This window comes from Bos taurus, chromosome 5, assembly GCF_002263795.3.
Source record: "Bos taurus isolate L1 Dominette 01449 registration number 42190680 breed Hereford chromosome 5, ARS-UCD2.0, whole genome shotgun sequence".
In the NCBI taxonomy this organism is placed as follows: Eukaryota; Metazoa; Chordata; class Mammalia; order Artiodactyla; family Bovidae; genus Bos; species Bos taurus.
Genome location: NC_037332.1, coordinates 24979960 through 24992851, shown reverse-complemented (window position 1 = coordinate 24992851; position 12892 = coordinate 24979960). Strand labels below are relative to the sequence as shown.

Here is a 12892-nt window from a genome sequence, read left to right as displayed (position 1 = left end):
GTGTCAACCATTACTCACGATCACATAAAGCAAACAGGTTCCCACTCAATTCCTGGCTGTCAGAATTCTGGCTTTCAAACCAAGAGCAAAGCAAAGGCCTCAACCTGCTTAGCTGACCGTCCACTGGGTGACAGTATTGATCCATCTGAAATAAATGTGTTTTGTCTCAGGGCCAGCAAACTCTGGGAAAGATTGCAGCCAGATGGAGTTCTGAGGGTCATGGGGGAAGCTCTGTCTTTCCTCAGGAGCAAGGAAGAATGATTCTGTTTTCTTTATCTTTCAAAGGAAAATGTGAGGTAAATTGTTCTGATGTAACCACATTGGGCCTGGATTTCTTTGGGCAAAGCAGTACAGATAATGAATGTGATTGTCCGTAATTAATTAACCTGCGTTTCCCTGACAATATAAACAATGAAGGCAGAAAGCTTGTAAAGAGCACTGTGTAAACAGCTGAAAATTCATTTTAGCAGTTTACTTAAATGCACTGGGATGGAACAATTCTTTACGCATGTTGTTCATTCTAATACAAACATGTTAGAGTGGTGGATGTGCATTATCCAGGGCTCTGAAGAGGGACAAGATTGTCTTTGTAGACTGTTATTTCCAGATTGCCATGTCGTGGTTTTACATTATTCTATCTATTCTGGACATGATCCCTGTCTTCAAAATGAGAACTAGATCAAATCAGATCAGATCAGTCACTCAGTCGTGTCTGACTCTTTGCAACCCCATGAATCACAGCATGCCAGGCCTTCCTGTCCAACACAAACTCCCGGAGTTCACTGAGACTCAAGTCCATTGATTCAGTGATGCCATCCAGCCATCTCATCCTCTGTCGTCCCCTTCTCCTCCTGCCCCCAATCCCTCCCAGCATCAGAGTCTTTTCCAATGAGTCAACTCTTCGCATGAGGTGCCCAAAGTACTGGAGTTTCAGCTTTAGCATCATTCCTTCCAAAGAACACCCAGGACTGATCTCCTTTAGAATGGACTGGTTGGATCTCCTTGCAGTCCAAGGGACTCTCAAGAGTCTTCTCCAACACCACAGTTCAAAAGCATCAATTCTTCGGTGCTCAGCCTTCTTTACAGTCCAACCCTCACATCCATATATGACCACAGGAAAAACCAGGAGAACTAGATAGGCAACAACAAACACTGTACTAAGATTCGGTGTGATCAGTGGAAATGATGGTAGTGTGTTATGATAATGCGGTAGAGTAGAGGGAATGGTGGCAGGTCACATCGTCATTTTAAAAGGACAACACAGGAAGTGAGTTGAGTGCCAGCTTCAGGAGTCTTTAAAAGAGTTGGTCTGAAGGAACAAGGCAGAGGAGTAGGTGGATGTGGAGTACATCTCTCTTCATAGATACATCAGGAATTCATCTTCAGACACAGAACTACATGCAGAACACCAGCTGAGAGAGGACAGGAGTACCTGAGCAGTGGAAAAAAATATACAGAATCACACAAAACTCAGTAGGACGAAGGAACTAGGGGGAAACACAGGAGTGTTAGTAGGACTGGACCTGCCCTTGGCGGGTGGGGGAACTGAAGCAGGGGTCTGATCCCCACATCAGGGCAATTGTCTGAGTCAGAGGAGAAGCATTTAAGGCTGAGAATGAAACAGCTGATCTGTGGCAGCCTAAATGGAATGAGAATCAGACAGTCCTTACTACAGCCATACATACCCCTGACAGGGACACAGGTCCCTTGGAAGGCCCAGCGGCTGGGAGCTGGACTTTAGGGATTGTGGCACAATCCCAGGGTGAGGGCCGCTGTTGACTGCAGAGAGACAGATTGAGGGAATGTGAGGGAGGAGACTAGTGGGAAATGCCTGTGGAGGAAAGCCAGGCAGCCATGGAAGCAAGGTGATTCTGCTGAGTCATGTGTAGGGGATAGAGCCATCACCATAGCCTCTCTCCTCACACACTAGCATCAGCAGCTGAAAAATAGAGTGAAGTGAAGTGAAGTCGCTCAGTCGTGTCAACTCTTTGAGACCCCATGGACTTAGCCTACAGGCTCTTCTGTCCATGGAATTTTCCAGGCAAGAATACTGGAGTGGGTTGCCATTTTCTTCTCCAGGGGATCTTCCCAACCCAGGAATTGAACCCAGGTCTCCTGCATTGTAGGCAGACGCTTTTACCATCTGAGCCACCAGGGAACAATAGAGAGGCTAGCCCATCAAACTCCTGATGCATTGAACTACAGAGCAGGACTCCACCCAGGGTGCCCCTTTAAGTACCCAAGGCACTGAACAACAGAGAAGGACCCCAGGCAAGGGAGGCCTCTAAGTGCCTGAATGGGTAGGGCTATGGAGGAAAACTGGCCCAAGAGGCCTTCTGATCGTCAGCTATAAGAGGCTTGAAAAAATAGTCTGAAAAGGCCATAACTCCTGTGACAGAGGCAGTCCATGTCCCTGCACACTTGGTGCCGCCCAGGGTCCCCGCAAGCCAAGCAGCTGTGCTACCTTCACGCTCAACTCTCACTGGGGCAGAGCTGCCACAGGCAAAAAAAGTTTTGCATCTATGCATGCAGGGTTGCTTCAGTTGTATCTGACTCTTTGTGACCCTGTAGACTGTGGCCTGCCAGGCTTCTCTGTCAGGGTTCTCCAGGCAAAAATACTGGAGCATATTGGCCAATACTGCTTGCCATACCCTTCTAAAGCACTGAATTTCCTGCTGCCCTAGCTGCCAACTCCCCTGAGTACCTGGTGCTGCCAGAACCCCTGTGACCCAAGCAGCTGCACCATCTCCACACCTGGCCCTGATGGGGGCCAACCCAAGTACTCCAGGGCAGCCTCAAGAGCAAACCCCAGTGGACAATCCACATGTAGAGGTGGAAATAAAACCACAATTGAAACCTAGGGGCAGTGTGGCTGAGGAAGAAGACCCCAAACCTTCCCACCAGCTATACAAGCTGCAGATTAAATCCACATGATCAACTAGGCAGACTCTGTGTCTATGGAATATATAAAAGGTCATTGAGAACTCCCGCAAAAGAAAACGCACTAGTTCTGATGGCTGTGGACATTGGAGGCAAGAACACACAGCCGTAGGACCAGTTTAGAATCTGAGCTGCCCCCACAGCAGGTCCAGAGACCAGCACAGTGTTGGAGGGCATCCTAGGGTGGTGAGGTGGACTGTGACTCCCAGCAAGGCTGGACTCTGACAGCAGTGACTCAAGAAAAACATTTATTATTCTTATGGTTTGACTTGTTCTGGGGTCACAAAGAGTTGGAGAGAACTGAGCAACTAAGCACAGTAGATTCTTTTGACTTTTCTTTCCCCCCCCCCCTCTATTGTAGTTGTCAATTTTATTGGCACTATGAAATCTAATTAAGCTTTTGAGCTTTTTGTTTTCTCTCCTCTGTCACATTTTTTATTGTTGTTATAAACCTCTGGCTCTATGTTGGGCTTTTGCAGTTCTGTGGAGTTTTCCTTTTTTTCTATCTTTTTTTAATTTTAATTTTTTAAACATAGTATTATTTTATACATTTATCCCTTTGTTTGTTTTTCCTACTGTTCTTTTTCCCTTCCAGTTAATCTTTAATGTATATAAATCTTCTTCTTCTAACTCTATTTAACTTCACATATCTATTCTTTCTTTCTTTTCTTTTTTTCCTTTCCTCTCAACATATGTGTTAGTTTTGTTTTCATTGCTTTACTCCCCACTTGGCACCTTGCTTTAGTTTTGTTTTCCAGTTTGTGCTTTAGTTAGTTTTGTTCTTAACTGGTAAATATAATTTTTTATTTCCTTTGTTCACCAGGTCAATCTATTGTACTTTATTTTTGTTGGACAGTTTTGACTTTGCTCAGGGATGTATATGTTATGTGTATATTCCATTACTTTAATTATTATTTGCCTGGTTTTGTAACTGCCATTTGTCTGGGGTTCACCTTTGGTTTCTCATTTTTGGGTATTTGTTTTAATCTCACTTAATGCCATAACAAAGCACTTGCGGAATCTTCGTTCCTGCCCAGGGATCAAGCCCTGACCTTTGTAGTGGAAGCACTGATTCCAAGACCCTAGACTACCAGAGAACTAACCCTAGGGAGTATCAAATAGTAAGAACTCACACAAAGGAAACCACTTGAATACAAGACCCGGCATCACCCAACCACCAGTAGCACCCTGTGCAGGATGCCTCATCTAAACAACAAACAAAACAAAAATACAAACCCAGTCAACAGCAGACAGGAATACCACCTCACTCAGCCTTGCCCATCAGAGGAAAAACAAACAAATAGACAAAACAAAACAACAACAACAACAAAACTCAGCACAAATTTCACCCTATACAAAGTGTACACAAACCACTGGACCAACATTAGGAGGGCAGAAACCAAAAGGAAGAAAGAATTCAACCTTGAAGCCTGGGAAAAGGAGACCTCAAACACAATAAGTTAAAGAAAAAAATAATGAAAAGGCAGAGAAATACTACACAAATGAAGGAACAAACTAGAAACACAGAAGTCCAAATAAATGAAGAGGAAATAGGCAAACTCCCTGAAAAAGAATTCAGAATAATGATAGCAAAGATGATAAAAAAAACCTTGAAAACAAAATGGAGAAAATGTAAGAATCAATTAACAAAGACCTAGAAGAATTAAAGACTAAACATACAGAGACAAACAACACAGTTACTGAAATTAAAATACTCTAGAAGGAATCAATAGCAGAATATCTGAAGCAGAAGAACAAATCAGTGAGCTGGAAGATAAAATGGTGGAAATAACTTCTGAAGGGCAGAATAAAGTTAAAAGAATGAAAAGACCTGAGGACAATCTCAGAGACCTCTGGGACAATATCAAACACACCAACATTCAAATTATAAGGGTTCCAGAAGAAGAAGAGAAGAAAGAAAGGGTATGAGAAAATTTTTGAAGAGATTATAGTTGGAAATTTCCCTAATGGAAAAGGAAATAGTCAATCAAGTCACAAGAGGCACAAAGAGTCCCATACAGGATAAACCCGAGGAGAAACACGCCAATACACATACTAATCAAACTAACAAAGACTAAACACAGATCAGATCAGATCAGTCGCTCAGTCGTGTCCGACTCTTTGCGACCCCATGAGTCGCAGCACGCCAGGCCTCCCTGTCCATCACCAAAGAATATTAAAAGCAGCAAGGGAGAAGCAACAAGTAACATACAAGGGAAACTCCATATGTTTAACAGCTGATCTTTCAGCAGAAACTCTGCCCGTCAGAAGGGAATGGCAGGATATATTTAAAGTACTAAAAGGGGAAAATCTACAACCAAGATTACTGTATCCAGCAAAGATCTCATTCAAAACTGATGGAGAAATAAAAAGCTTTTCAGACAAGCAAAAGTTAAGAGAATTCAGTACCACCAAACCAACTTTACAACAAATGTTAAAGGGACTTATATAGTCAAGAAATATAAAAGAAGAAAAAAGATCTACAAAATCAACACCAAACAATTAAGAAAATGGCAATAGGAACATATATATCAATAATTACTTTAAATGTTAATGGACTAAATGCTCCAACTAAAAGACACAGACTGGTTGAATGGATACAAAAACAAGACCCACATATATGCTGTCTACAAGAAACCCACTTCGGGGAGGGAGGTGGGAGGGGGGTTCAGGATGGGGAACACATGTACACCCATGGTAGATTCATGTCAATATTCATGTCAATACAATACAATACAATATTGTAAAGTAATTAGCCTCCAATTAAAATAAATAAATTTATATTAAAAAAAAAAAAGAAACCCACTTCAGACCTAAAGACACATATAGACTAAAAGTGAGAGGATGGAAAAATATATTCTATGCAAATGGGAAGCAAAAGAAAGCTGGAGTGGCAATCCTCATATCAGACAAAATAGATCTTAAAATAAAGAAGATTATAAGAGATAAGGAAGGACGCTACATAATAATCAAGGGATCAATCCAAGAGGAAGACATAACAAGTGTAAATATCTATGCACCCAACAAGGGAGCACCTCAATACATAAGACAAACACTAACAGACATAAAAGGGGAAATTGACAGTAACATAATAACAGTATGAGACTTTAACACCCCACTCACACCAATGGACAGGTTATCAAAACAGAAAATTAATAAGGAAACACAAGTCTTAAATGATACATTAGATGAGATGGATCTCACTGATATCTTCTGGACATTCCATCCAAATGCAAAGGAATACACCTTCTTCTCAAGTGCACATGGAACATTCTCCAGGATAGACCACATCTTGGGTCACAAATCAAACCTCAGTAAATTTAAGAAAATTGAAATCATATCAAGCATCTTCTCTGACCACAAGGATAGAGACTAGATAGCAATTACAAGAAAAAAAAACTGTAAGAAACACAAACACATGGAGATTAAATAATATGTTTCTAAATAATGAACAGGTTACTGAAGAAATCAAAAGGAAAATAAAAAATTCCTGGAAACAAATGACAATGAAAACACAACAACTCAAAACCTATGGGATGTAGCAAAAGCAGTTCTAAGAGGGAAGTTTATAGTAATACAATCCTACCTCAAGAAACAAGAAAAACATCCAATAGACAACCTAACTTTACACCTGAAACAACTGGGAAAAGAAGAACAAAAAGCCCCCAAAATTAGTAGAAGGAAATAAATCATAAAGATCTGAGCAGAAATAAATGAAAAAGAAATAAAAGAAACAATAGTAAAGATTAATAAAACTTAAGCTGGTTCTTTGAGACGATAAACAAAATTGACAAATCTTTACCCAGACTCATCAAGAGAAAAGAGAGCAGAATCCAATCAACAAAATTAAAACTGAAAACGGAGAGGTTACAACAGACAATGCAGAAATACAAAGGATTATAAGAGACTATTATGAGTAATAAATATGGCAATAAAATGGATAACCTGGAAGAAATGGTCAGATTCTTAAAAAAATTCAATCTTCCAAGACTGAACCAGGAAGAAATAGAAATTATGAACAACCCAATTACAAGCACAGAAATCGAAACTGTGATTAAAAATCTCCCAAAACACAAAAGTCCAGGACCAGATGGCTTCACAGGAGAAGTCTATCAGACATTTAGAGAAGAGCTAATGCCTATCCTTGTAAAACTTTTTTTTTTTAATTGCAGAGGAAGGAACACTTCCAAACTCATTCTACGAGGCCATCATTACTCTGATATCAAAACCAAAGACAAACCAAAAAAGGAAAACTACAGGCCAATATCATTGATCACCATAGATGCAAAAATCCTCAACCAAAGTTTAGCAAACAGATTTCAGCAACACATCATAAAGCTCATACACCATGATCAAGTTGGATGTATTCCAGGAATGTAAGAATTCTTCAACATACACAAATCAATCAATGTGATACATCATATTAACAAATTGAAAGATAAAAACCACATGATAATCTCAATAGATGCAGAAAAAGCCTTTGACAAAATTCAGCACCCATTTATGATTAAAACTCTTCAAAAAAATGGGCACAGAGGGATACTACCTCAACATAGTAAAGGCCATATATGATAAGCCTATAGAAAACATAATTGTCAGTGGTGAAAAACTGAAAGCATTTCCCCTAAGATCAGGAACAAGGGTGTCCACTCTCACCACTATTATTCAACATAGTTCTGGAAGTCCTAGCTATGGCAATCAGAGAAGAAAAAGAAATAAAAAGAATATAGATCAGAAAAGAAGTAAAGCTCTCACTGTTTGCAGATGACATGATAACTGTACATAGAAAATCCTAAAGATAGTATCAGAAAATTAGTAGAGCTAATCAGTGAATTTAGCAAAGTTGCAGGATACAAAATCAATACATAGAAATCACTTGCATTTCTATATAATAACAATGAAAAATCAGAAAGAGAAATTAAGGAATCAATCCCATTCACATTTCAACAAAAAGAATTAAATATCTAGGAATAAACTTACCTAAGGAGACAAAAGAACTGTATACAGAAAATTATAAGACACTAATGAAAGATATCAAAGATGACATAAACAGATGGAGAGATATTCCATGTTCCTGGGTAGGAAGAATCAATATTGTGAAAATGACCATACCACCAAATGCAATCTACAGATTCAATGCGATCCCTATCAAATTACCAATGGCATTTTTCACAGAACTAGCACAAAAAATTTCACAACTCATATGGAAACAGAAGACCCCACATAGGCAAAGCAGTCTTAAGAAAGAAGAATGGAGCTGGAGGAATCAAATTTCCTGACTTCAGATTATACTACAAAGCTACAGTCATCAAGACAGTATGGTACTAGCACAAAAACAGAAACATAGACCAATGGAACAAGATAGAAAGCCCAGAAATAAACCCATGCACCTATGGGTACCTTACTTTTGACAAAGGAGGCAAGAATATACAATGGGGCAAAGACAGCCTCTTCAATAAATGGTGCTGGGAAAACTGGACAGCTACATGTAAAAGAATGAAATTAGACCACTGCCTAACACCATACACAAAGATAAACTAAAAAAAGATTAAAGACCTAAATGTAAGACCAGAAACTATAAAACTCTTAGAGGCAAACACAGGCAGAACATTTGATGATGTAAATCAAAGCAAGATCCTCTATGACCCACCTCCTAGACTAATGGAAATAAAAACAAAAGTAAACAAGTGGGACCTGATTAAACTTATAAGCTTTTGCACAGCAAAGTACACTATAAACAAGGTGAAAATACAACCCTCAGAATGGGAGAAAATAATAGCAAATGAAAAAACTGACAAAAGGATTAATTTCCAAAATATGCAAGCAACTCATACAAATCAATACCAGAAAAACAAACAACTCAATAAAAAAAGTGGGGAAAAGACCTAAACAGACATTTCTCCAAAGACATACAGATGGTAACAAACACATGAAAAGATGCTCAACATCGCTCATTATTACAGAAATGCAAATAAAAACTGCAATGAGATATCACCTCACATCAGTCAGAATGGCCATCATCAAAAAGTCTACAGACAATAAATTCTGGAGAGGGTGTGGAGAAAAGGGAATGCTCTTGTACTGTTGGTGGGAATGTAAATTGATACAACCACTATGGAAGACAGTATGGAGGTTCCTTAAAAAACTAGGAATAAAACCACCATGTGACCTAGCAATCCCACTCCTAGGCATATACCCTGAGGAAACCAAAATTGAAAAAGACATATGTATCCCATTGTATATTGCAGCACGATTTACACTAGCTAGACTATGAAAGCAACCTAGATGTCCATCGACAGATGAATGGATAAAGAAGTTGTGGTATATATACACAATGGAATATTACTCAGCCATAAAAAAAGAACACATTTGGGTTAGTTCTAATGAGGTGGATGAACCTAAAAGCTATTATACAGAGTGAAGTAAGTCAGAAAGAGAAAGATAAATATCATATTCTAACACATATATACAAAATCTAGAAAAATGGTACTGAAGAATTTATTTACAGAGCAGCAATGGAGAAACATCCATAGAGAATAGACTTATGGACATGGGGAGAGGGGAGGAGAAGGTGAGATGTATGAAAAGAGTAACATGGAAACTTACATTACCATATGTAAAATAGATAGTGAATGGGAATTTGATGTATGGCTCAGGAAACTCAAATAGGGGCTCTGTGTCAACTTGGAGGGTGGGATGCAGGGGGAGGTGGGAGGGAGGTTCAGGAGGGAAGGGATATGTGTGTCCTGTGGTCATGTATGGATGTGAGAGTTGGACTGTGAAGAAGGCTGAGCGCCGAAGAATTGATGCTTTTGAACTGTGGTGTTGGAGAAGACTCTTGAGAGTCCCTTGGACTGCAAGGAGATCCAACCAGTCCATTCTGAAGGAGATCAGCCCTGGGATTTCTTTGGAAGGAATGATGCTAAAGCTGAAACTCCAGTACTTTGACCACCACATGCGAAGAGTTGACTCATTGGAAAAGACTCTGATGCTGGGAGGGATTGGGGGCAAGAGGAGAAGGGGCCGACAGAGGATGAGATTGCTGGATGGCATCACTGACTCAATGGACGTCAGTCTCAGTGAACTCCGGGAGTTGATGATGGACAGGGAGGCCTGGCGTGCTGCAATTCATGGGGTTGCAAAGAGTCGGACACGACTGAGCGACTGATCTGATCTGATGGCTGATTTATGTTGAGGTTTGACAGAAAACAACAGAATTCTGTAAAGCCATTATCTTTCAATAAAAAAAATTTTTTTAATGTCAAATACAATTTACTTACTACTTCTTGCCAATTTATAATCTTTAAGAAAGTTAATTCTGATTTAGTTTTATATTATTGTAAATCTATATTACCTAGTAATACTTTAATGGGCCTATTCTTCTAGTAACTAGATTCAGTTCAGTTCAGTTCAGTCGCTCAGTCGTGTCCAACTCTTTGTGACCCCATGAATCGCAGCACACCAGGCCTCCCTGTCCATCACCAACTCCCGGAGCTTATCCAAACTCATGTCCATTGAGTCGGTGATGCCATCCAGCCATCTCATCCTCTGTCATCCCCTTCTCCTCCTGCCCCCAATCCATCCCAGCATCAGGGTCTTTTCCAATGAGTCAACTCTTCACATGAGGTGGCCAAAGTACTGGAGTTTCAGCTTCAGCATCCTTCCAGTGAGCACCCAGGACTGATCATAGATTAAAAATGTCTGAAGTAGAGCATGTATAGATATACTAATACTATATGGGCAGGCTTCCCAGGTGACTCAGTGGCAAAGAACTTTCCTGCCAATGCATGAGTGGTTAAAGAGGAAGACTAAATTAAAAAAAAAAAAAAAGAGTTGGTTAGTAAATGTTTGTTCTCCATTCTCACTCCCCAAAATGGGAAGGTTCATGATCCAAAAATATTGAGACTCTTCATTATATAGTAAACAATAGAGTAATGTTAATGTAGGATTCTGTTCCAAATTCTTTTTTGTCAGGTTGAATGACTAAAATAGAAATTATACCACAAAACGTTTTTCAGATTTTTTAAACTTTGCATTATTCAATACTATTTGGTCCCATTTGTTTGTACTAAGTCAACACATTTATGTTTTATCACACAATCACAGAAAACTAACCAAACTGATCACATGGACCACAGGCTTGTCTAATTCAATGAAACTATGAGCCATACCAGGTAGGGCCGCCCAAGACAGACAGGTCACAGAGGAGAGTTCTGAAAAAATGTGGTCCACTGGAGAAGGGAATGGTAATCCACTTCAGTATTCTTGCCTTGAGAACCCCATGAACAGTATGAAAAGGCAAAATGGTATGACACTGGAAGATGAACTCCCCAGGTCAGTAGGTGCTCAATATGCTACTGGAGAAGAGTGGAGAAATAACTCCAGAAAGAATGAAGAGACAGAACCAAAGCAAAAAGAACACCTAGTTGTGGAGGTGACTGGTAATGGAAGTAAAATCCGATGCTGTAAAGAGCAATATTGCATGGGAACCTGGAATGTCAGGTCCGTGAATCAAGGCAAATTGGAAGTGGTCAAACAGGAGATGGCAAGAGTGAACATTGACATTTTAAGAATCAGTGAACTAAAATGGACTGGAATGGATGAATTCAACCCAGATGACCATTTTATCTACTCCTGTGGGCAAGAATCCCTTAGAAGAAATGAAGTAGCCATCATAGTCAACAAAAGAATCCGAAATGCAGTATTTGGATGCAATCTCAAAAATGACAGAATGATCTCTGTTCATTTCTAAGGCAAACCATTCAATACCACAATAATCCAAGTCTGTGCCCCAACTAGTAATGCTGAATTAGCTGAAGTTGAATGGTTCTATGAAGACCTACAAGACCTTCTAGAACTAACACCCAAAAAAGATGTCCTTTTCATCACAGGGGACTGGAATGCAAAAGTCGGAAGTCGAGAAATACCTGGAGTAACAGGCAAATTTGGCCTTGGAGTACAAAATGAAGCAGTTCAAAGACTAACAGAGATCTGCCAAGAGAACGCACTGGTCATAGCAAACACCCTCTTACAACAACACAAGACTCTACACAGGGACATCACCAGATGGTCAATACTAAAATCAGATTGATTATATTCTTTGCAGCTATGGAGAATCTCTGTAAAATCAGCAAAAACAAGACCAGGAACTGACTGTAGCTCGGATTGTGAACTCCTTATTGCCAAATTCAGGCTTAAACTAAAGAAATTAGGGAAAACCACTAGACCGTTCAGGTATGACCTAAATCAAATCCCTTATACAGTGAAAGTGACAGTGAAGTCACTCAGTCGTGTCCGATGCTTTGTGACCCATGGACTGTACCCTACCAGGCTCCTCCATCCACGGGATTTTCCTGGGAACAGTACTGGAGTGGGTTGCCATTTCCTTCTCCAGGGGATCTTCCCAACCCAGGGATTGAACCTAGGTCTCCCACAAAGTAGGCAGATGCTTTGTCATCTAAGCCGCCAGGGACTGTGGAAGTGACAAATAGATTCAAGGTATTAGATCTGATAGACATAGTGCCTAAAGAACTACGGACGGAGGCTCGTGACATTGTACAGGAGTCAGGAATCAAGACCATCCCCAAGAAAAAGAAATGCAAAAAGGCAAAACGGTTGTCTGAAAAGACCTCACAAATAGCTGTGAAAAGTAGAGAAGTGAAAGGGAAAAGAGAAAAGGACAGATATTCCCATTTGAATGCAGAGTTCCAAAGAACAGCAAGGAGAGATAAGAAAGCCCTCCTCAATGATCAGTGCCAAGAAATAGAGGAAAACAATAGAATGGGAAATACTGGAGATCTCTTCAAGATCCTAATAGATGTTTTTCTGAAACTCTTTTGCTTTTTCGATGATCCAACAGATGTTGGCAATTTGATCTCTGGTTCCTCTGCCTTTTCCAAATCCAGCTTGAACATTTGGAAGTTCATGGTTCACATAGTGTTGAAGCCTGGAT

At 40.0% G+C, this 12892-nt stretch overlaps 1 protein-coding gene across 2 annotated transcripts in view; it reads left to right on the top strand.

Annotated features, from left to right (window-relative positions):
• Positions 1-12892, top strand: part of LOC112446660 (uncharacterized) — a 136320-nt gene that overhangs the window by 88272 nt on the left and 35156 nt on the right. For both annotated transcript variants that reach the window (XM_059886844.1, XM_059886843.1), the window contains one exon: positions 171-296. In XM_059886844.1, the coding sequence (XP_059742827.1) occupies positions 171-296 (126 nt within the window). The remainder of the gene's footprint in view (positions 1-170; positions 297-12892) is intronic.